A 26,084-nucleotide genomic window follows, 5' to 3' on the forward strand; every position below is an offset into this window, starting at 1 on the left:
TATTCTGTCACACTTGAAGCCACAGCAGAGATCCGAGCATTGGTGTAATGTGTTCAGTGTCCTCCGTCACTGTCAGGACCCCGGCAACAGCAACCTGAATATGCTGAAAGTTGCTCGAGAGCTTTTTTGGAGACCAGAAAAAGACCATTACTGTAGTCTAATCTTCTGGTGATAAATGCACACACAGCTTTTTTTCTACATTTTGTGTCAACGTGAATCCTTTACCTTCCTTTTCAACCAAAAACCACCGTGATCTTCATGCAGGTTACTGCTCGTCTGGTTGGCATATCACTGAGTTAGGGAGCAACACCTCCAGCTCAACTTATCCAAATGTAAGCTACTGGTCCATCCACCCATCCATTATCCAAACCGCTTATCCTGCTCTCAGGGTCGCGGGGATGCTGGAGCCTATCCCAGCAGCCATTGGGCGGCAGGTGGGGGGGACACCCTGGACAGGCTACCAGGCCATCACAGGGCCGACACACATTCACACCTAGGGACAATTTAGTACTGCCGATTCACCTGGCCTACATGTCTTTGGACTGTAGGACGACACCGGAGCACCCAGAGGAAACCCATGCAGACACGGGGAGAACATGCAAACTCCACACAGAGGATGACCCAAGATGACCCCTAAGGCTGGACAACCCTGGGGCTCAAACCCAGGACCTTCTTGTTGTGAGGCAACCGTGCTAACCACTGTGCCACCGTGCTGCCAAGCTACTTGTCATTCCTGCCAAATTTTCCATCCCCAGGGACATAATGATCAGGCTTAGTACATCAACAATCATGCCCAACAGATCTGCAAGGCACTTTGGAGTGATAATAAACAACCAGGCCCCATATTTGAAACATGCTGTGACTGTCTCCTACTCTGTACAACATCTGAAAGAGCCAACTGTACTTATCAGAGCATGCTCCACAGCTCATGGTACAGGCCCTGATAATTTCCGAGTATTGCGATGCACCTCTTGCTGGTCTTTGCAATCCGACCAATGCAATGAATCCAGAATGATACTGCATGCTTGGTTTTCCAAGATGTACACGTCTCACCTCTCTTTGTATCCTTACTTTGGCTGCACAAGAAGTTCCAAAACCTTGCTGTTGGCTTTTTAGGCACTTCAAGCAAATGCACCGACTTACCTGCAAACCTACAGTAACCTGCACATTACTCGCCCTCTTCATTCTGCATCTGCAAGTCTATTGTCTTTGCCCACTTCGGAAGGGCTAAGCTCTAGACCCAGACCTTTCTCTCACCTGGCTCCAAAATGCTGGAGTGAACTTCCATCTTCCAATGAAATTAATCAACGACGAACTGCTATCGTCCAGCAGGACCTGCTTATTTCATCAAGACTGGCCTAAAACCTTCCTTCATCCATAGATGGCCTCTATGCATGAGTTAAATAGAAATCTTTGGAATTGTGCTGCTAATTTGTAATCCCCATTTCTCGTGTCACTAGTGGTGATGGCCTCTCTAACTCCAGGGTGCAGACCACTCCACACATGCCATGAATTATTTTATCCAGCACCTGAACTGCTAAGGTTTGGATGTGCACTTGACTATTTATCATGTTATGCTAGTGGTAATCTCACTGTTGTGCACTAACTCTAACCGCAGTTGATGTGACATGCACTCCTGGTCTGATATGGTTACCATGCAGTGCACCAAGATGCCGTTAGGTTGACACATAACTATACCTGCTAGTTGCTGACTCGCTTGTAAGTCACTTTGGATGAAATGTCTGCTAAATGAGAAAATGTAAATTAATCAAATTCACAAATTAAAAAAAAAAAAGTTAACTTTCTCTTTTCACTTTCACCATGGGCATTAATTTTTTCCCATCTATTACAGAAACTATTGTATCTCAAACCCCTTCACATGCTAATGAGTCAACACAGTAATAGAAGAGGAAAATGGCAATGGCCACCAAATGGCGCTGACAAAGGATATACTTTACATATCTAGGGTGCAAGAGTGGTTATATTCTAAGCCTATTAAAACATTTACTTGACTCACTGGATTATTTTGCTCATTATTTGTTGAGAACTTTTCCTACCATTGAGTGTTTCTTTTAACAAAATTATTTCTATATATATTCGTTATACTCGCCCATATGGGGGTAAACCATCCATTCTGATTAACTAGGACAATGAGCTCTCTATATTCCTGCATGGTATTTTGGCTTATGTCCAATGAGTTATACTTGCATGTTGTCATTCTGCATGACGAGGTTTGTAACAGCATGCAGAGGTGTTCCTATACAAGCTGTTGATATGCATTAGCATCAGCATACCTGAGGCAGTGCTAAATTCCTGTTTATCCACTGTTCTTAAGGAAAAAACCGATACCGAAGGTGACCCTATTATTACTATCAGTTTCGTGACACAAGTATCAATCTTTTCACACTGCCGTGGTGGAAAAAGGTGTAAACAGCCCCATATTTAATATTCATGTTCTGCACTTGTAGTGCACTTCTATTACTCTCTCAGGAGAGAGTCACAGAAAACACCATCTGGCCTACAAAAAAAAAAAAGTGTACCTCAAAACGTGTCCCCAAAGGGAGCATTGCATTGTTGGAAAGTGTGTTGGATGGGCCGCAGTAGCAAAGTCGTTCTTTTCATTCCCAGCCAGACCGTGCAGTCCAAGTTTTTAATGCTGTGAATTTTAATAGTAAGCGAGACACTGAAAAAGCATGGCACCATCAAGCAAAACAACATTGTTTACCCTCTTGAGAAATTGGCATGGAGTGTGGTAAACTGAAATGCTCTTAAAAACACGTATCGAGACCAGAGTAGCTTTGAGCCAAAAGCTACAGCATCAGATCTCTCTATTAAAAAGCTCAGACCCGAAGGGCAGGGAAAAAAAGATCAGAATCAGGCAACTGCATCGTTTTCAATTCAAGGGGGAAGACAGAGACATCTTCTGCCGTGAAACGCTTTCATGTTTCCACCCTGCACTACCTTTCAGGCATTCGGGGTATTTTCATGCTTGCCTTAACTTGGCATGCGAATTCCCTGCTTCAAACACCGACGCTGTGCATCGTATGAACTGTAAGAAGAAGAAAAAAGGTTAACAGTATCATTCCCGGCTCATTAGCTCGACCATCAGAGACCGTTCTCCATACACGGAGAAGTCATATCTATTTCATCGCCCTCCTGTTACTGAGCGAAGACCTCAAATGGTACACTTTGGGAAGCTCTCATGAAGTCCCACAGTTCATTACAAAAACTAATGTTCACTTCCCATTGTACATGCTGTACTGAGGACGCTCATTATAAAGAGAGGGAGCCAGAGCTTTTCTACCCCTCGCTCTGCTTTAAGGAGGCCTTTAGGGCAATTGATAAAGCAAACACACAAGGCTTTGATTGGGAACGGGAATCATCTGTGGGAGCTTGAGAGTAATGTTGCATTTGCAAAGGTATATATGCACTTATTCCAGATTTAAAAAAAAGGAGTTCTGGGTGTCCGGGTAGCATAGCGGTCTATTCCGTTGCCTACCAACATGGGGATCGTCGGTTCAAATCCCCATGTTACCTCCGGCTCGGTTGGGCGTCCCTACAGACACAATTAGCCGTGTCTGCGGGTGGGAAGCCGGATGTGGGTATGTGTCCTGGTCGCTGCACTAGCGCCTCCTCTGGTCAGTTGGGGCGCCTGTTCGGGGGGGGACTGGGAGGAATCGCGTGATCCTCCCATGTGCTACGTTGCCCTGGCAAAACTCCTCACTGTCAGGTGAAAAGAAGCGGCGGGCGACTCCACATGTATCGGAGGAGGCATGTGGTAGTCTGCAGCCCTCTCCGGATCGGCAGAGGGGGTGGAGCAGCGACCGGGATGGCTGAGAAGAGAAGGGTAACTGGCTAATTGCAATTGGGGAGAAAAAAAAAGGGGGGGGGAAAGACTTCTATAGATGTAGTAAGAGAAATATTTATTCCATATATTCATAATATACTTATGTTGCATCCGCTTCCTACTCGCTACATTACTGTCATGGTCCACACATTGACACTGACCAATCACATGGATGCATTCTGACCGTCATAAACAGTACATAACATTTCTATGTGCCATATCCTCAACAAAATACGAAGTTGTATTGGAATCTGCGCATTCAGGATTGCCCGATTATTCATCAGTCATAGATGACAGTCAGCAATGAAAAAAGCATCACTTCCTATCTCAATGCTTGTAGCATAAGGTTCATTAAACTGCACATCACACCAATAAAAAAACACTTGATCTGATTCACTCCTAATTTTCTGTATTTAGGCCCTAAATGCTGTTTACATTGCCACAGCTTAATCGTCAATCATCTTTTGCCACCTGTTTGGAGATGCCTAGCGTCTCCCGAGTAGATGGGAGTGATTAGGAGCGTTCCCTAAGGATGACTTTTTGAGGCTGGCAAGTAAATGATTTATGGCTCAGTTTGGCCTTCAGTGGAGTCTGTCTTATGCTCTTTAGGGGACGATAAAAGCTGTTTAGGCTACTTAATTACGACAGCGTGCAATCAAGTTGCAGTTAAGAGCAAATATTTGGTTTGACCCTCACGCCCACAGCGAATGGCAGCAGTCCCGCTAAAATGTAATTGTGCTGCAATCCCTATGGGGGTCTGTCGCTGTCCTTTGCTTCGTTTCAGGCCGAGGCCGCGTCAGCCTTCGTTATGAGCCGCTCACGCCGTGGCACACAGGAGCTCTGAGAAACCGAGCCACGGTGGTGTGATGGAAACGTGACACTGCAGAAAACATGAGCGATTCTGTTCACCCGGATGTGAATACTGAGCAGCACCCTACCGTGACAGGCTGAGCAGAAGGGGTGATAGCATTATTCAGCATCAGTTATTTCCCCATCGTAACAAGGAAACTAATCAGCGGTGTGTTCTGCTACACTGTCAGAAGATTCCCTCTTTTCCAAAGCCAGATGCTGTACCTGCGAATACCAGCACACTGCATCTGACTGCCACCACATCCCACAACGTATATAAATAAACCAACACTATTGATATACTGAGGTAAAAGTCAGCATTGATATAATGTTAAATCCTCATAAATTGAAAACTATCCATTTGGAGATTATATAGGGCAATTACTACGTCTTACTGCGATGAGAGATGCCAGTTAACGAGAGCTGTGATGAAGTTATAAAGTTTATACTCTGCCTCTTACTGTCCCTGCTCCTACCCATGATACTTGCTGCGTCAAACCTTGGCTGTGACAGTGGGGGTAACAAGCAATCTGTCACAGACTTTAGGCTACGGCTTAAATATTTCAACAGCCTTAAGAAAAAAGTGCTGAAGTGGCTCTGTGTGAATTCCCCTATTTTCCAATTAAATGCCCAGAAGTTACTTTGGCAAAAGGTGCAGGCGGGAGCCGGGAATGGAAAAGTTTAACTCCCTAAAGTTTACCCTGTCATTCTCTATGGTGATTCTTTTATTGTTTATTTCATTTATCAGTTGTGTCCGGCCAATTACCCCACTCTTTCCGAGCCGTCCCGGTCGCTGCTCCACCCCCTCTGCCGATCCGGGGAGGGCTGCAGACTACCACATGCCTCCTCCCATACATGTGGAGTCACCAGCCGCTTCTTTTCACCTGACCGTGAGGAGTTTCGCCAGGGGGACGTAGCGCGTGGGAGGATCACGCTAATCCCCCCCGTTCCCCCTCCCCCCCAAACAGGCGCCCTGACCAACCAGAGGAGGTGCTAGTGCAGTGACCAGGACACATACACACATCCGGCTTCCCACTTGCAGAAAAGGCCTACTGTGTCTGTAGGGACGCCCGACCAAGCCGGAGCAGGTAACATCGGGATTCAAACCACCAATCCTTGCGTTGGTAGGGCAAAGGAATAACCGCTTTTAACTTGAATACATTGCAGTACCAGCCTGTTTCGTGCATCACAAACAGGAACAGAAACAGGCCTGTACTGCAAAGCATTAAAGTTTTTTTCCTTACACCTATCTTAATATTCTGCTCCTCATATGTTAAGCACTCTTATCCACACCATTGACAGTTTCCAGAAAAAAACGGATATATATATATATATATATATGTATATATATGTATATATACACATATATATAGACCCAGAAAAAAAATCTGCTTTGCAATTACAAATAAGCCATTGTCTTTATAACCCCCCCCCCTCCATTAGATGTTATACATGTGATGACCTTTACTTCATGTTATATTTTTACATTTTAACTTTCTGCTCGTTCAACTGTGCTCCAGCCCCACCCTACTAGATGATATACGTTGTTATTTTGTTATATTTTATATTTTAAATGTTTGCTTTTCCAACAGCGCCCCGGCCCTTTAAGTCCTTGCCAGTCTCTCCCCAATTGGTTGTAATGTCTCTGAAGTTATTTTTCAAACATTTCCTATCCTCCCATTGGTTGCCGTGCACTGTAACTAGGGGCGTGGCGCCGGGCAGCGTGGTGGTATATATTGGCTGTGTTTATTCTTTATTGTTTAACCACTCGGTTAGCTAATGAGTGCATGGTGCACGAAACAGGCTTGTTCTGCTATGAATTAATTAATAATATATTAATTAATATTAATTAATAAGATAGCTATAGAAGGTTTTTTTCTATACTTATCTCGATATTTAAATATATATATTTAAAATATATAATAAGATAATAGTAATGTACTATATAATAAAATAATAGTAGAGATATAATATAGAATAGAAAATCAACTTATTTTCTGTTTCTTCCTGAATGTAACCTTAACATGATGTGTTCAAATGTTTTCGTAACATTTATTTTTGGCGAGGAACTTGAAGGAAGGAGAGATTTGTTGGTGCTTACACAGCAATATAAAACCGATATTAGACAGGGAATTATAACCCATTTAACTTCCCAACACCAATTCTTAGCAGCTTATAAATAGATAATTAAAACTACTGATGTCAATAATCTTTTTTTAATCAAAGCAATTATTTAAATAAAAATGCAATCATTTATTCCCTAATCAACTGAATAGTGTGTTTTTATGCAAATAGCCACTATAGACGACAATAACAAAGTAAAAAAAAACAATATGTAGAATTTGGGACAGTTTACACTGACTTTGTGAAGATTCAAATTATTGTTTGGGACGGTTCCAAGACGGCGGTGAACAAAGTTAGCCCAAAGCCCTGCAAAGTCATTGTATCTTGGTGATGGCTCTTCAATTAAATTATATTTTCTATCAATCAAAAACGGTTAAGTACTTTTACTGCTCCACAAGGTGTTTTAAGACCTACGCAGATAAAGGCCTCACTAACCCCAGGATGTCTTCTGAGGACTTTGCTGCCTCTCGTTTTGTTGAGCGGGAAATGGAGGCAGCCAGACAGAGGGGGGCAGAGAGGAAAAAGGTGGAGGAGGAGACGGCAAAGAGGAAGTCAGCAGCGCAGCTGCCAGCAGGCCTCCTCTGCAGGTTCTGTCACCAGCCACTAAAGCGGGGCCCTGCAGAGCCCTCATATTCATACCGGCTTCCCTGGGCTGCCAGGGAAGTACTTCTTCTGCTTCCAGTGTGGGAAGATGGCAGCGCAAATTCATGTTTTTGCAACAGCCTCACCCGGTACTGGTGTGGGAAGATGGCGGCGGAAACGTATGTTTGCGGAGGCCTCACCCAGTACAGTCCATGCAGTGTCTTTGTCCACGTCTGCGTCTAAGTGTGTTGTGTCTTCGTTTGATGGCTGGGAGAGCTTGGTCTGCTGCGTCCTGTGGGCCCAGGGACAATGGCCCTGCCTGGAGCTGCACCCAAAGAGGAAACACTGAGGGTGGTCTGACAGGACGCGGAAGCGGCACAGGCTAAGCTACCTGCTAGCCCATGCAGACCGGCAGCTCCAACAGTCGTCCTGGGTTCGTTCTCCTGGACAGTGGTTTTTTTGTAATTTGATATAGTATGTGTTCTTCTAATTTTTGAATATGTGTTTTTGTCTTTGTGTTGCACTGCTGTGGGGAGACGACACTTCGTTTCATTTCATGTACCTGATTCCTGATCTACTGCCCCTCCAGAATATTTTCCCTCTACGAGGTACAGGGCATGGTCAAGGAGATGACCTGGACGGAGGTCCAAAAGTCTGCCTTTTACGAGGCTGAAAGGGACAGGTTGCTGAGAAGAAGTGACAGCCAACCGACCACCCCGATCCCAATCTCACAAACACACAACGCTATGCACATCATCAGGGCTGTTTCTGGTCATTTTGTGCCCTAGGCCAGATATCCACTGTCCCCCACCCCCCCACCCCCGCCCCTCCGAGAAGCCTGACCTTTTAATAGCCAAGTCATTTAATGATATGTTAGTTAAATTCAATTTTATTCACCATCACCCAATTCTTGGTCTGTGTCATTTCATCATTATCACCATAGTCTCTCAGTTAGTAGCTTTACAAGCACACTGGTGTCCCTGTTGTACTCAAACTTTTATTCTGGTTATAACCATATCCAGGATACAACCTGACATAATAAACCCGATAGTTCATATCCCTGTTTTATCCACTCTGATGGTCTGTGCAGTAGTGTGTCTGTTTCATTGCGTCATTTCTCTGGGGCAGGTATTATCTGCCTTTTACTTGTGAATGTCCTGACCAAATGTAATGATCCAATACAAACCACAATTAACCTACAATAGACCTGTGTAAAATCAGTAAAGTAATATGATATGTTTGACAGCTGGACAGCTCTCCAACATGAAAATGTATAACGGCTTCCTGTATTTTGTATGGTGCCATAATATTTGGTTTATATTATTATTACTATTATTATATTAAACAATATTCAGATCAAAATACTAGGAGCTAGAAACAGAGAACATTGGCTTGAAAATGACTTAGTAGATTATCAAAATTGGTGACTAATCAATCGACTGATACTTGTTTCTGCAACTGATATGTATGTTTATATGGCGGGCCATACACTAAGTTCTGCACATTTACTGTAAATTCCATTCAGTGTCCATTTTTTTTATATATTATCTCTTCTGGTATGTCAGCTTTGATTTTGTGTGTTTAATTATTCAGAATCCAGCTGTGCTGTTCCATAAAATATCTTGAAAGCACCACTGTGGCTGTCTTTATTTCCTAGGGTAGTAATAATGATAAATATAAAATAATCAGACATTTATATTCATATGCTCAGCTGTACACTTACACATCTGTGCAAAAACTTCCATACTTTTGCCTTGCTATAGGTCTGTCAGAAGTAAAACTGTAGCATAATATGAGGACATTAGTATTTGCATAATTGTTTAAAGGGTGCAGAATGTGCTTTAATGTAAAAAGCTGCATTGCTTTTATGCAAGAATTGTGCTAATAACATTTTATTATATTTATTATTATTATTAAAGTTCAATTCAACTTTTACCAGTAGCACTATGTCACCGTAGTCATACTGTCTAGCTTTTATAAGGTCTTTCATCCTACAAGATTGTTTCTGCGTAGTTTGTCCAAAAATCTGTGATCATTTTGATTTTAATTGTTTTGAAGGGTTAAATGTAATAGTTTCTTATTACTATGCCTGCTGTTCAAAGCAGACACATATTATTTGTCTTACTTATTGCAATATTTTTTTATTATTCCGTAAAAATGTCACCGCGTAACCAGCCCCGCAGCTTTACAAAACCGCCCACAAATTATACATCTAAACGTGTGGTCGATCGGGAGCAGTGTGCTGCGACTTTTCTACGATTCGAGTAACCATGGTGACGGAAATCGCAAAAATAAATTCCCAAACAAAAACAATGGGAAGTCGTCGTGAAAATGATCCACCCCAACCCTCTTTGGAGCCACATTACTTCGTCATAACTTAACGTGAAAACACAGTTGGAACTTTGAACGGGTCACGAGACTTCAGACTTTGTTGAGCTAAATCGATATATTGATATCTAGTTTTGCAAAATCGCAGTTTAAATGTCATGCCTTTTTTAGACCGTTTCAGAGTTTATAATGGGTGTGTATTGGGTGGAAGGTTCAGCGCTACAGCGGGTCACATGACCCACAGTAACCCCCATTCCTGACACTTTCCCCTCAAATCCTCGTTTAACCTCTTTTAACTCCCACGATTTCCAACCGTCAGGGGCAATTTATATATCAAAACGTAGGGAAATTCGCCCTCTCTCACCCAGTGTGACTCTTATGGTGACATGACTTCCGTTTTTTGAATTAATCGCCTCCAAGCACAGAGTGCTGACCAAAACTCCCATAGACCGCCATGTTACACTGAGCTCTGAAGGTCTTGTCAAAAACAGAGTTGATGGCAGTATTTAAACTGCGAGAGCTCCTATACCGCAAACAGCAGCTACACATAAAATACACCAGCGTCTACACTGAAGCCTTGTGATGCTCATTATGAAAAAAAAAAACAATTCTGCACGACTTTTTGAGCTATGAGGGCAACAAGCAGCAGGCACACTCCAAAGTTCTCCAGAGATGTTCTGGCTTGTTGTGTTGTATGCATAATACCTGTAGCAAAATCTCCTGAAGCTAATACAGGACCTTTATTAGGGTAAAACGTGATTCAAACCACGTCTTCTTGAAGGCCTTCTGATAGAAAGATTTCCCTGTACCACTACTTGTAGCTGCCCCATTGAATGGATGAAAAATGCTTCACTACAAAAGAACCATAATTCATGTTTTTGCAACACGATGCTGTAAAAAAGGCATTGCCAGCAGCTTTGATAATGTTAGAGAAGATGTACTTCAGTCAAGCCTTCTTGTGCAGTGCAAGTGATAAAGGATGACCTGAGACAAGGCCACAAGCGTCCGTCTGCATAGCTCTCAAGTTCTGTCTTCCTGTTACCAACAGTTCTGGGCTCACTATTCAAAAAAATACACCAGTTACTCATTAATCATTTGGAAGGTAATAACATTACTATACTTGTTATTATACATTACTGCCAATGAGCAGTAACTCATTACACTACTGGTTATCTTTCTTTTCTGATGAACGTCCACCACCGGCAACCGCATCCTCTTCTACCCCGAAACACCATCACACATGTATGAATCAAGCTGTGTGATTCACATGTGTGACTCACACAGGCCTGTGTGAATCAACCGGGAAATTAAATTACTTATTACGAGGAAGAAATTACACTGGAGGATGATGAGATAATCCCACTTCACTCTGATTTAGGGGTAATTATACATATATATATAGTATATATATGTGTGTGTGTGTGTTTTTGTAAACGGTACCTTTACCACCATCATTAAAATTGGAATACGAGGCTACTGTGAAAAGCAATATACATGTCCAAAACTGATGACCTTAATAATCAAACAGTGCATTTTCTCTGCCTCTCTTCAAAACTTTTCTTCAACCTTTCTTCAAAAAGAAAAAAACATAGTATTTTCAGACTTGAGGAAAAGTTTATTTTTACCTGTGACGGATAACTCTGTAGTCCTCCGTACGACAAAGCTTCCAAACTGCAGTTCACAAGTATAATTCCCAATGTCATCCTCCCGCACTTCCTTGATGGACAGCGTGTCTCTCCTCCTTACTATGGTCTGTCTCCACTGCTTTGGCTTGCACTCCTGTGTTCAAACCAGAGAAAAAGGCCGAAGAGATGGGTGAGATCAATGAAAAGTGCAGGTACAAGTTGTGTGGACACTACCTTGCGATGGAAAGTGGATTTCAACTCGGTGTGAACAGGAGACCCACCGAGTTGGATCATTTTCAATCAGTAGCGACAGACAAATGAGATCAAACTGTTCACTGGAAAACCTTCGGAGATATTTCATGAACGGAAGTAAAATTGCGGGGCGTGTGGGTGGCGTAGCGGTCTATTCCGTTGCCTACCAACACAGGGGATCGCCGGTTCGAATCCCCATGCTACCTCTGGCTTCGTCGGGCATCCCTATAGACACAACTGGCCGCGTCTGCGGATGGGAAGCCGGATGTGAGTATGTGTCCTGGATGCTGCACTAGCGCCTCCTCTGGTCAGGGCACCTGTTTGGGGGGGGAGAGGGAGATGGGGAGAATAGCGTGGATCTCCCATGCGCTACCTCCCCCTGGTGAAACTCCTCACGGTCAGGTGAAAAGAAGCGGCTGGTGACTCCACATGTATCGGAGGAGGCATGTGGTAGTCTGCAGCCCTCCCTGGATCAGCAGACTGCACGGTAAAAAACTGAGTGTTAATTTAACTCTGAGAGAGAGGGTACAAATGGACCCGAAAGGATCCATTTGTACCCTCTCTCTCTTTCAGAGTTAAATTAACACTCACGAAGTTTAATTAACACTCAGGATTTTACTGTGCGGGACGGCTCGGAAAAATAGGGTAATTGGCCAAGTACAATTGGGGAGAAAAAGGGGGGGGGAATTCCCCCCCCCAAAAAAGGGCTGATAAATAAACAAATTAAACGATAAAAAAAATCTGGGTTGCATCTCTTAGCCTCTACTGAGAACAGTTTCAATGATGGAAGATGGTCGTCTACCAAACATGCTGATCGATGAGCAGAACCCTGAGCAAGTAAGGTCACTGGAGTCAGGAGGAACTGCTAAGGGGCCCAACGAAACCAGGTTTCCTTCAGTTCATCCTACCAACAAATGTGCATTTTTAGTGTGGCGGAACATTTTGAGATTCAATGCCAGTAAATAACTACACGGATGAACAAACTGTGTACTGTGTGACCAAACTAAGGTAGGAGGCGAGAATAGCATCGTCAGTTCCACCTGCAGACTTTTTAGTAGGCCGCATGCAGCGCCTTACAGGCACAGCTGAGACCTTTTGAGGGTCTGCATGCCACACAGAATATCTGAGGCGGGGGGGAAAAACTGGGGCGCTGTGGGCTCGGTTTCCAATTGTGGTCCAAGATGAGTCGGCCAGAATTCAATCAGCCCTACCTCCAAAGCAGGGGCCAATAACTGGAGGGTCCGCAGCCCACAGTCATTATCTGCTATTTTAATTTGATTTACTGGGAAACTGAAGAAGTGATGGGGCCACCTAACCCGACATTCATTCACTTTTGATGAATTGCCAGCCAACAGCTTCCCCCAGCAGCTTTGTCAAACTGGGGCCGCTGGATGTGGGAGGTCTGCAGGGGCTGGACATGGGCTCTCACAGACACTGTGGCAAAGAAAGTTGGTAATAGGGTCAATGGGGACTTCATAACAAGAGGTGTGCCTGTGTGTGTGTGTGTGTGTGTGTGTGTGTGTGTGTGTGTGTGTGTGTATAACTTTGTTAAAAGAAACGAAACACACACACACACACACACACACACACACACATATATATATATATATATATATATATACACACACACACACAAATGGCTGTTAATCTTTTCACAGGCTCAATGATGCACAGTCACATCACAATGAATTTGCAGAAAAATAGACTATTTCAAGCTTAGTACACTAACTATAGCTGACCTTGACTGTATTGTTCTTAGAGCGACAAATCCTGTTGAAATTAAAATAAGCTTTGCAAGTTAAATTCAAGGTTTCTGTTTCTCGAAGGTCGTCCATAGTACTGTAGATTTGAGTGGTCTGAAAAAACGTTTTGCTTACACAATGTCTTGCCTGTCTACATAGGGAAAAAAAATCATAACAAAATAAATAAATCAGTGGCTAAGGTATGAGTTTTCCCTTTGGTAAATACTCTTAAAGTATATATGAAGAAGGGGCTCTTACCTTGTACCACACAATCTCAGGCTCCACTCCAGGCTGCATGTAGTCGTCGATGCCCGGGCAGGAGATGTCTTTGCTTTTGCTTAATTCCGCCTTCTCAAAGAACCTCATTTTGGAGTTATAGCACAGGTCCGTGTCATTTTCCGCCACCGTCAGGGACATGGACACCTTCATGCAGTATGTTGAGTTCCTGCAACAACAACAACAACATGACATCAATAAGTTAAGGTCACTCTCAAACTGCCAGTTCAGGGTCCCATGAGGCCGAGCGAACAGCAGGTGAAAGCACTACTGGTTACCGGACAGACACCGAATTGAGTGTTTTCTCAGCGAGAAATATAATGAGCAGGTTGACAAAACTGTGATAATACTTAAGTCTAAAATCCCCCCCCTCCCATAATAAGCAAGACCGTTGGCACATAGAAAAGCGCATTAAGAGCAAGCAGAGAGGGGATTTATTCAAGTGTTCCATGTTGGAAATCAGCCCCATCGTTTTTCACAACACACCACACAAACCACCAAATCTCATTCGGGCTTGGTCGGGCGTCCCAACTGGCCGTGTCTGCAGGTGGGAAGCCGGATGTGGGTCTGTGTCCTGGTCGCTGCACTAGTGCCTCCTCTCGTCGGTTGGGGCACCTGTTCGGGGGAGAGGGGGGACTAGCGGGATCCTCCCACACGCTACGCCCCCCCTGGCAAAACTCCTCACTGTCAGGTGAAAAGAAGCAGCTGGTGACTCCACATGTATCGGAGGAGGCTTGTGGTAGTCTGCAGCCCTCCCCGGGTCGGCAGAGGGGGCTTGGAAGAGTGGGGTAATCAGCCAGGTACAATTGAGGGGGGAAAAAAGAGGGGGGTGGGGTGGAGAAGATAGCCGATGGGTGCTGAGACTGTCCCAGTTCGGTCATGGCTTGCTGTCTGCACCTGAACAAATTCACACAACGTCACACTGCCTGTTCACATCCATTCAAGTATGAACATCCACGGGATGATGGTCAATTATCCTCTCACAAATTACAGACGGCATAAAACAGAAGAACTGCGTCTGCACTGCTGTTGGTGCAAGTGCACGTGGGTCTGCATGAGCGGGTCAGGGTGAATTGTGTGTGTTTGTGTGTCTGTGTGTAAGTAAGTGTAAGGTGGGGGGGGGGGTTGTGGAGACGGCTATAATGTGGAGCGACAGCTAAGAATGCCAACAGCGGTGGAAGATTGATCGAGCCTTTTGTTTCCGTGCGTTATGCAGATACGGCCCAAGCCAGCAGAAAATTACTCGCCATGACCGATGTACTCTGACGAGTCAGGTCACACACACACACACACACGGCAGAGGATTTATGAAGTGGAGGATGGAGGACTTGAAATGCAGGATTACGATTCAATTTTATGGGATGCAAAGATGAAGGAGGGGGGGGGGTGGGTGCCCTGGAATGCATTCGTTAGTTTATAGTTAACTTGTTGGTGGACCAGATCAGCCCGGTATGTTAGACTGATAATCTGTACCTGTCTGATGCTGTCAGTCAATATTTTTTTTTATTTTAATATACTTTATTAATCCCCGTGGGGAAATTATGCTCTGCATAGCTGCGTAGCTAGGAGCAGTGGGCAGCCCCCGTGTAGCACCCGGACACCAATTCCAGTTCGTCTTGCCATGCCTCGGGGGTCAGAGGTCACAGACAGGAGTATTAACCCGGAGCACCCGGAGAAAAACCCACCGCAGACACGGGGAGAACATGCAAACTCCACACAGAGGACGACCCGGGATGACCCCGCCCCCCCAAGGTTGGACAACCCTGGGGTTTGAACCCAGGACCTTCTTATGACCTCGGATAGAGGGTCCAAGTATAGAGGTCATGTCTGCTGTCATTCACCGTACCTACTGTGGGGAATGTACAGCCCTCTGACCCCCGGTCAGAGGGCTGTACATAAACTTGTAAACAAATAAACTTGACTTCATCTGTTAAAGCCTGAATGGCAATGCTATCGAGGTGTTTCCACACAAGAGCAACAAATAAATAAATAAATAGTGCCAAAAAAAATAAAAATAAAATAAATTACACCCATAGGGGGTCCAAAGGGATCTTGCATGGTTCATTAATCTGGGAACAGAACATTTTGAGACCTGCTGCTGGGGTGATACTTCACAGGACACAAGGATCACTGAGCACATTGGCTTGCAGTGCACGTTGCACTGTTTGATACCCGGGAGAAGTAGCAAGAGATCCTTGGTGATCAATATACTCAACAAGCCCACCTTCTTCTCTTCCCCTGTACCCGCTAATAAGTCTGTCATGACTGACAAGTTCTCCGGCCTCGCTGCATCAAGTCCCAAATGCCAAACACATTGGCAGCGTTTAGGAAAATCTCTTCGCTAATTTTCCAACTAAAGCTGGTTCCACAAATTGAGCTGAATCAACAAACAATTACAAACATGTTAAATCCTCACATAATTGCGCGGCATTAGCTGCCTCGGGGATTAGCGCGACGCGCACTGGCCATCGCCGCGGTGTGGGCAAACAATCCCTCACCCTTCGAACCGGCCGGGGTTGGGCGGTCCGATTAAGTGTGCCCCGCTTCACGGAGCCCAGATGCAAATGTGACATGATGTGGAGATTATCCCAGACAACTTCCAGCAGATGGGCACCTGTGCAAATGAGATCCCGCGGGTGCTCTCTCTTCCCCTGTTAAATATTCTGGGCAGCGTTGATAAACTCTCTCGCTGGAGGAGCGAGGGGCGAGAGACAGAGACGGAGAGAGAGAGAGTGCGAGAGAGAGAGAATTGTGTCATCTGGTTCCGCGTGAGTGATCGATGGTCCGGGCCAGCACTTTGTCCTACGATGTCTTTCCAACGTTTCACATCCGTCACGGCGCCTTTTATGTCAGGCCAGCCAGGCGCCCAGTTGACTGTTCGCCGTTCAACTAGTGCAATATTCATGAGGCCTATGCAAAGGAAGAGGGGGCGACAATTATCCTCCTTGCGTGGCATATGCCAGAGACTTACGTGTATTTTATGCAGTAAGCACTCGATGCTCGTGTAGCCCACTGCGCAGTGGAGATAGGACGATAACAAGCCAGGCGATACCGTGGCATTAATGGGCCAGTGTCTGTCAAGACAGCCGGGGTGAGCGGGATAGGCAATGCCTTGGCAATGATAGATAGCATGCTGCACTTATCAGCTGAGAGGAATCTCGAGCTGACAGCTAGCATACACCGCTGGAGGGCAGGCAGAGGACTCGAGCTGCAATATGCGGCGAAGAGGGCGAAATTATGTGCAACGGTCAGCAATGTGTTTAACAGCCGAAAGGATTAGACGGAGCAAAGTGTGAAAAGTGTGGTACCTGTTCCCTATCCGGGGACATTTATGAGCGTTGACATCGTTTAAAATTCATCAGGTAGCTGCCGATGTGACTGACGGAGTCGTTTTGGACATTTAAACGGGTGACCTGCAATACAAGTGGATAAAATCGCCCGCCGATCACCCACTGTCTACCGGTACATTCACCGATCCATCCATCCGTCCCTGCATCCATCCATGCATCCTCTCATCCATCCATATATGCATCCACCCATCCATCCCTGCATTCATCCATGCATCCACCCACCCATCCTCCATCCATCCATCCATCCATCCATCCATCCATCCACCCACCCATCCATCCATTCATCCAGACCATGGCTTTCATGTGTTTTCAAGCACCTACTGAGGAATCTGCGCCTCCTTCCCATTGAGTGAAACAGATGGAACATTCCCTTTAACGCAGTTCGCTCCGATATTAAATAATAGGCAGCGGAATTGATTTGAAATTCCCATGAGATTGCGGGGGCACCTGCGGGGAAATTAATGAACTAACTTAATGAATCTCTTAATTAAAATAACTCCATTCTAATAGAAACTCGATGACAAACTAATTGCCGATTGCTCATTAGAGCTCGCTTTCAGCCAACAATAACGTGCTGAAAGAGGGGCCGCCTTGTTGTACGGCGGAAGTCGAGAGGCAAGAGGGGTTCAAAACGCTGATTAATGGTATATTTGATGTAACGCCGTCACAGGCCAACACATCAGTGCTCGGAAACCAAATCTGTGATTCAGACCGAGCCCGACACTAATCGTTTACAGGGTCAATAAAGCGAGTTAGCCTATAATTGCGAGGTACGTAGCGTACAATTTAACACTCAGTATTTTTGTGCTAAATCCTGAATCTTTTCATCTGAATGTCTATACAGGCGACTGGAATTTGGTTCAGTGCAGCATAGCTTATGAAAACGAACAGCGCACAATGTCGTGCAACACTGTACCTAGTCATTATTTATAGCCACATATGTACTCACACTTGATATTCAACAGAAACTTTCTTTTATCAATGCTGTTTGCACAATTCAAAGGATAACATATTTTAAATTCAATCCATCCATTTATTATCCAAGCCGCTTATCCTGCTCTCAGGGTCGCAGGGATGCTGGAGCCTATCCCAGCAGTCATTGGGCGGCAGGCGGGGAGACACCCTAGACAGGCTGCCAGGCCTTCACACAGGGTCGAGACACACACACACACACACACACACACACACACACACACACACACACACACACACACACACACACACACACACACACACACACACACGGCTCTGTGCGTAACTGTAGTCCACTGACTTCCGGGTTCTACTGCAGCGGTCACACCAATTTCCTGTTTGTTGGGGTGTGCTGCTGACAATGGCATATTTTTCGCGATGCCTGCAGGATTTACCAGGGATAACTGTCAACGGCATGCATAGAATTGTTGACAATTAAGAGGATGAGTGTCCTCATCCTCTTAATTGTGGACGTAACTTGATATGTACAACCTGAAACTTTCCACCCGTTTGCTGGGAGGTGCAGGTGAAAGTTTGTCGACAATTCTGTGCATGTCGTTGACATTTATCCAAGGGCGTAGGAGAGAGTTTTATATTGGGGGGGGGCTTTAGAGGGATCCCGGGGCATGCAGCCCCAGAAATGTTCTTTAAAAAAACGGTTTTAAACTGCTATTTTATAACAGTTTTCAGCAAAGAAGAATATGTTTCATGGCCATATGATAAGGCCTCCCTCGGAAGATATCATTATTATTATTAATTTTGGCAGCTAAATTAACAATTTTTAAGCTATTTGAGACAAAAACGTAAAGCCTAGACATCCGTACGTCACTGAGGCAAACCACGGTAGTTGGTTAACAACATTATGAAGTTACCAAAGCTACCAAAACACAGTACTCTGAAATGAATGTAAATGCTATATAAAACACCGTATTCACAATAAGGTTAATGTAACCCGCTCCGTATTGACGTTATTACCTTTACACTTTGTTTACGTGTGACTATCACGTCTCTGCTAGCTAAAGTTAGCGTTAGCCTTCCCGCTCATTGACTAGCATTGACAGGAGTGTAACCGGTTATTTTCTTGCCCGGTGCGGGATTCGATACGGTGTGTACTGCACCACAAGGCGACATCACAAACCGCTCGGCTAAAGGGTCAGACCCGTTAGCTAGGGGCTAACGTGTCTTATTAGTAGTTTACACATATATCTAGTAGTGGATGTTCTGGTTTATTGGGGAGGACTTTTTCTCTCCCCCCCACCCACATTGAGGGGGACTTGTCCCTTCCGTACCCGCCCCCCCATTCCGACACCCTTGCATTTATCCATCTTGCAGGCATCGCGAAAAAAAATATGCCATTGCCAATAGCACGCGCCAACAAAGAGGAAACTGGTATGACCGCTGCAGTAGAAACCGGAAGTCCCTGGACTACAGTTATGCACAGAGCCGAGTACGCCGATTCACCTGACCTACATGTCTTTGGACTGTGGGAGGAAACCCACGCAGACAACATGCAAACTCCACACAGAGGACGACCCGGGAAGAGCCCCAAAGTTAGACTACCCCGGGGTTTGGACCCAGGACCTTCTTGCTGTGAGGCGACTGCGCTAGCCAAACGTTGTTCAAACCCACACACGTCTGCAAAAACCTGCTGTTCACATTACACAGATTAGCGTTACGTCAGGTGTAAATGTAAAGCACGGGTATGCGTCTGTCCGCAGCGGATGTAAAGTCAGTGGCGACGTGGTGCCATCACGTCCCCGGTTCCTGTAGCCTTTTAAATGTGATGACGTAGCAACCCTCCTCCCATAACACGTCACCAGGCTCAGCAAGAGCATTACTGACATCCACTACATCACAACACTGCCCTTTAGCAGCAACAAACACTATATATATAATATGAACATGAAGCAAGTGCACATGTTTCCACACACACACACATACACACACACACAGTATGCACACAGTATGAACACAGTATGAGACATAGTACACATACACTGTGTAAACAGTATGACACAAACAAAAAACTATGAAAAACAAATTTTTACACACACAGTACATGCACTTGCTTTATGTGCACATGTATGTGCGTGTGTGTTTGTGTGTGACAAAAACAGTATGTGCACACAATATGAACACAGTATGACACACACACATACACACACCACGTGTGTGAAAAACACAATATGTGCACACAGTTTAAGACTGTGTGTGTGTGTACTGCGTCATACTGTGTGTAGTATGACACAAACAAAAACGTATGAAAAAGTTTTTGAGACACACACACACACACACATACACACACGTGTGTGTGTGAAAAACACAGTATGCACATTTGCTTTGTGTGCATATATATATATATATATATATATATATATATCTGTGTGTGTGTGTGTGTGTGTGTCTGTGTCTGTGTGTGCAAAACACAGCATGGTCACCTGCTTTATAAGCATGAGTACACACATGACATCTCCTACAGTACAGCTTTCTTTGCGTCAGCCACTACCTGTCCAAATCCACCGCCCGTCAAAGCACAGCCGAGACGAGCCTAGACCGGGACGGGGTCGGGACAGATAATCCTAAATCAGTATTTTATGGCCCGACCATTATTTATGACCTGAGCGAAGGTCACGCCGTGCAGTGGGAGGACTGGGGGCCCCTACCTGCGGCTCGTGCTCATAAGTCACCCGTCAGCGGCAGTGCCAGGCCCGGGATGATTAAATACCCCGGCCCTCCAAATCTGACTGTGGGCCAACTTGCTCCCACTTAGCCCCTGTCTGAAAGCGTGCCGCACGCCTGCCACGCCAGTGTTTACAGAACAACCGACTCCGGCTTCAATTACCGTCCATCCGCCCCTCTCCCCTTCTCTCTCGCTCTCTCTCGCTCTGTTCTCCATACGTCTCTGTCCCGGCTTCCACGCTGCTGCCCAGCCGCCCTTCCCTACCCGTCGTGTACTACATGGTTTCCTAGAGAGGAACATATCCTGCTGCGGAGAATTTGGCTGTGCCACGGAATGACGAATGTGCACGAGCAGGCCTACTCCCTCAAGCTGCCACAACCCATCACACACACACACACACACACACACACACACAGACACACGTTGATTATAACGCAACACATTTAGCGGATATCTCTGCCCGCTTGTGAAGTGTAATCCTTCCAAGACCAAAAAGACACAAGCGAATGTGCATTTCGGTATCTCAACACAATTAAATCTGCACGGCCACTTATGCAGAAACTGCACAGTGTAGCGCTTCACACACACTCTTCTGTGTTGTGTGCTTGTGCACTAGGATGGTTATTATCTGATCTGAGAATGCATGAAGTACTGGGGAAGATGGGAGGCTAATTACAACATCACCAAATACAGGAAACTAAGCTAAAGTAAGGTGTTATTATATTCGTTAGTACTTAGCAATTGGGCAACAAGCATAATACTAGAATATGTACTGAAAAATACTAAAATTACTGAAGATGCACATGAAACTTCTTCAAAATGTTCCTTAACAGAGGGTGTCCGGGCGGCGTGGCGGTCAATTCCATTGTCTTCCAACACGGGGCTCGCCGGTTCAAATCCCTGTGTTATCTAAGGCTAGATCGGGGGTCCCTACAGACACAGTTGGCCGTGTCTGTGGGTGGGAAACCGGATGTAGGTATGTGTCCTGGTAGCTGCACTAGCGTTCCCTCTGGTCGGCCAGGGCGCCTGTTCAAGGGGGAGGGGGAATAGCGTGATCCTCCCACGTGCTACGTCCCCCTGGTGAAACTCCTCTCTGTCAGGTGAAAAGAAGCGACTGGCGACTCCACATGTATCGGAGGAGGCATGTGGTGGTCTGCAGCCCTCCCCGGATCGGCAGGGAAGCAGCGACCGGGGTGGCTCGGAAGAGTGGAGTAATTGGCCAAGTACAACTGTGGAGAAAAAAGGGGGGGGGGGGGGGGAGTCCACCCAAAAAAAACTTCCTCAACAGCTAAAAAATATTAATACAAGCTAAAAAAGAACACCTCATTATCCAGTGCAAAGTGTAAGTAAGAACGTATTTGTCAGAAAGTCTGAACATTCCCATTAGCTTTCCCCACCGTGTTCTCTACTTTCGTCCTTCTCGTCTGCGAGCACATTTCTCCCATTCATTTCCTGGTTGATGCCTGCAGGGAAGTCATTCTCCATTCCGACCCACCACCGGCTCATCTTAATGCTGTCAACCTGATTCCATAACAAGCATAAACAATTTGTCTCCGCTGTATTCACTTCTAACTCCGCCGTGACCTTATTCATCGCTCCCTCGGGCCCCGTGGATGTGGAGTATGAGCAGCCATACCGCTACGCATATCAAATACAAATGACCTCGTACGAGGTGCGTCTGTGCTGGACAGTGCTGGGTCACTAAGGGTATGAGCCGTGTGGGTCGACAAAATATGAACTGAGGATGAGGGTCGAGCACAAGAGACACGGTTTCTATCTGTATTCTGTATGTTGAACCTTGCTAAACGGCGTTGTATCTGAGTACCAGGGGCGGACTGGGGATGGAACATGGCCCTGGACTTTTTGGCCCACCAACACCCCCCCCCCCCCAGCGATACACCACCAGCCACACAAGCCACGCCACACTTTATGCAAACAAGATTACTGAACAATATTTATAACAATAACTTTAGTAAAATAGATGTAAAACAGAACAAGGGGAAGGTGTTGCTCTTAGGAGGAGGCTGGCTAGAAGGAGCACAATCTGGCAGCAAGGCGGCGAGAATCTCTGGACCCATCGGACCAGTAAAAGAGTAATTGTAACCACCTTTACGTTATCCTTCTGTTTTTGTTTGTCAGTCTTGCTCCACTCCACCGTTTATCCAAATGTCGCCAAGAGACGGGAAAGGGGCGGGGCCCAGGAAACTAGGAATGGACCGGACAAAAAGCAATTGGCTGGGAGATTCAATACCCAACCACGGTGGGCCGGCAGTCCACTCACCTGGGCCAGTCAGACACACAACACATTGGTTATTTATACGTAAGTGGGGGGGCTGGGGTTATTTACATTTTGTGTTGCATCGACTCCAATTGTCAAGCGGCCCACCGGGAAAACTCCCGGTGCTCCAGATGGCCAGTCTGCCACTGCTGTGTACCCATGTCGCACATGACATGTGTCAGTGTATGGCTGTACACGTGTTCATACATATGTGTGGCGGTAAAACTGTATTTTAATGCACAGGCTGTGGCAACAAATCTCCTCAAGAAGGATTACAAAGACTATCCACCGATTCCATCCATCCATGTCTATCCATCCAAGAGGATATTGTTTACAGAAGCTTTATAAGTTACGCTAACTTATAATTGTACTGCATTAGCTTAATTGATGTGATATGGTATAATGATTAAGTTTCCTTCATTAATCCCCCTGGGGAAATTCTGTTACTGCAAATTAACCCATCCGAGCTGTGATCTGCGCCCGGGGACCAACTCCAGTTCTTTTCCCATTGCCTCGGTCAGGGGCACAGACAGGAGTATATAGCATAGCCCTGTGATGGCCTGGTGGCCTGTCCGGGGTGTCTCCCCACCTGCCGCCCAATGACTGCTGGGATAGGCTCCAGCATCCCCGCGACCCTGAGAGCAGGATAAGCGGTTTGGATAATGGAATAGGACGTTTCTTCTGATGGTGGGGGAAACCGGAGCACCCGGAGAAAGCCCACCGCAGACACAGGGAGAACATGCAAACTCCACACAGAGGATGAGCTGGGATGACCCCCAAGGTTGGATTTGAACCCGGGACCTTCTTGCTGTGAGGCGACAGCGCTAACCACTTGGCCACTGTGCCGCCCATCAACATATTACTGATATTTGGATGACCTATTTATTCCAAATTGACTTGTTATTGGTCCTTTCTGAGCACAGCTTTACTGAGTGCCCTCACTAACAAGCAGGTACGTGTTGCTGGGTTCTGAATTTCTCCACTGTCAGGGTGGCCGTTGCAGCTTTTAAAAACCAATAAATGAGCCCCTCCAAACATCAGTCTTAAAACACGGATGTTTCATGGTCAAGAAAAATGGCTGCCATTCCAAACTACACTACCGTTCAAAAGTTTGGGATCACCCAAACAATTTCGTGTTTTCCATGAAAAGTCACACTTATTCACCACCATATGTTGTGAAATGAATAGAAAATAGAGTCAAGACATTGACAAGGTTAGAAATAATGATTTGTATTTGAAATAAGATTTTTTTTACATCAAAATTTGCTTTCGTCAAAGAATCCTCCATTTGCAGCAATTACAGCATTGCAGACCTTTGGCATTCTAGCTGTTAATTTGTTGAGGTAATGTGGAGAAATTGCACCCCACGCTTCCAGAAGCAGCTCCCACAAGTTGGATTGGTTGGATGGGCACTTCTTTGAGCAGATTGAGTTTCTGGAGCATCACATTTGTGGGGTCAATTAAACGCTCAAAATGGCCAGAAAAAGAGAACTTTCATCTGAAACTCGACAGTCTATTCTTGTTCTTAGAAATGAAGGCTATTCCATGCGAGAAATTGCTAAGAAATTGAAGATTTCCTACACCGGTGTGTACTACTCCCTTCAGAGGACAGCACAAACAGGCTCTAACAGGTACTATTTAATGAAGATGCCAGTTGGGGACCTGTGAGGCGTCTGTTTCTCAAACTAGAGACTCTAATGTACTTATCTTCTTGCTCAGTTGTGCAACGCGGCCTCCCACTTCTTTTTCTACTCTGGTTAGAGCCTGTTTGTGCTGTCCTCTGAAGGGAGTAGTACACACCGGTGTAGGAAATCTTCAATTTCTTAGCAATTTCTCGCATGGAATAGCCTTCATTTCTAAGAACAAGAATAGACTGTCGAGTTTCAGATGAAAGTTCTCTTTTTCTGGCCATTTTGAGCGTTTAATTGACCCCACAAATGTGATGCTCCAGAAACTCAGTCTGCTCAAAGAAGTGCCCATCCAACCAATCCAACTTGTGGGAGCTGCTTCTGGAAGCGTGGGGTGCAATTTCTCCAGATTACCTCAACAAATTAACAGCTAGAATGCCAAAGGTCTGCAATGCTGTAATTGCTGCAAATGGAGGATTCTTTGACGAAAGCAAAGTTTGATGTAAAAAAAATCTTATTTCAAATACAAATCATTATTTCTAACCTTGTCAATGTCTTGACTCTATTTTCTATTCATTTCACAACATATGGTGGTGAATAAGTGTGACTTTTCATGGAAAACACAAAATTGTTTGGGTGATCCCAAACTTTTGAACGGTAGTGTATGTTGGAACCGTTTTCTCTGGGGTGGGGGTGGGGGGTGTAAAATAATTCAACTTTTTGAAATGGAATACAAATAATTAAATTGTCCACACTTTCCAATAGAGTAAGTGAGCCGGGTCAAGTTAATCCTTCAAAGGTGAGTTTGATTCAAAGTGGCAATTATGCTGTCAGAGACGTTTTCACAGCTTTTAAATGTTTGATATCTGGTTCTGTGGGACGGTTTAGATGAGGAATCCATCCATTCATCCATCATCCAACCCGCTTATCCTGCTCTCAGGGTCACGGGGATGCTGGACCCTATCCCAGCAGTCATTGGGCGGCAGGCGGGGAGACACCCTGGACAGGCCGCCAAGGTCATCACTGGGCCGTGGTTAAAATCTCCAAGAATAAATTTGGGAGCATGGGGACTGACTGAATTGGGCCTGTGTGTTACAACAGCAATCAGTTGTGCGGCGGCGGATCCATTTGCTTGCGGATGAATAGGCACAAAAAAATTGTTTTAAAGAGGTACAAGGATGAGGAGGCGGTTTTGCTCCTCTCATGACCGTGACACCCATGGTGGATGTTGTTACTGTTGTTTTTGGAAATCATTGTTATTGTTTTCTTTACTTGTTTGTTTGTTTTTATTGCTTTCGTTATTTATGATCCCCCCCCCCCCAATTATACTTGGCCCTATATTCTGAGCCGTCCCGGTCTCTGCCCCACCCCTTCTGCCGATCCGGGGAGGGCTGCAGACTACCACATGCCTCCTCCGATCGATGTGGAGTCGCCAGCCGCTTCTTTTCACCTGACAGTGAAGAGTTTCACTGGGGGGGGGGGTAGCGCTTGGGAGGATCACGATATTCCCCCTCCCCTCCGAACAGGCGCCTCGACCAACCAGAGGAGGCA

At 45.4% G+C, this 26,084-nt stretch overlaps 1 protein-coding gene across 1 annotated transcript in view; it reads right to left on the minus strand.

The window, feature by feature from the left end:
- Window positions 1–26,084, minus strand: part of il1rapl1b (interleukin 1 receptor accessory protein-like 1b) — a 351,976-nt gene that overhangs the window by 202,814 nt on the left and 123,078 nt on the right. The window contains exons 3-4 of the mRNA XM_056301353.1: window positions 13,608–13,794; window positions 11,356–11,509 (exon numbers count right to left, since the gene is read on the minus strand). Of these exons, the coding sequence (XP_056157328.1) occupies window positions 11,356–11,509; window positions 13,608–13,794 (341 nt within the window). The remainder of the gene's footprint in view (window positions 1–11,355; window positions 11,510–13,607; window positions 13,795–26,084) is intronic.

Source organism: Lampris incognitus, chromosome 21, assembly GCF_029633865.1.
Source record: "Lampris incognitus isolate fLamInc1 chromosome 21, fLamInc1.hap2, whole genome shotgun sequence".
In the NCBI taxonomy this organism is placed as follows: Eukaryota; Metazoa; Chordata; class Actinopteri; order Lampriformes; family Lampridae; genus Lampris; species Lampris incognitus.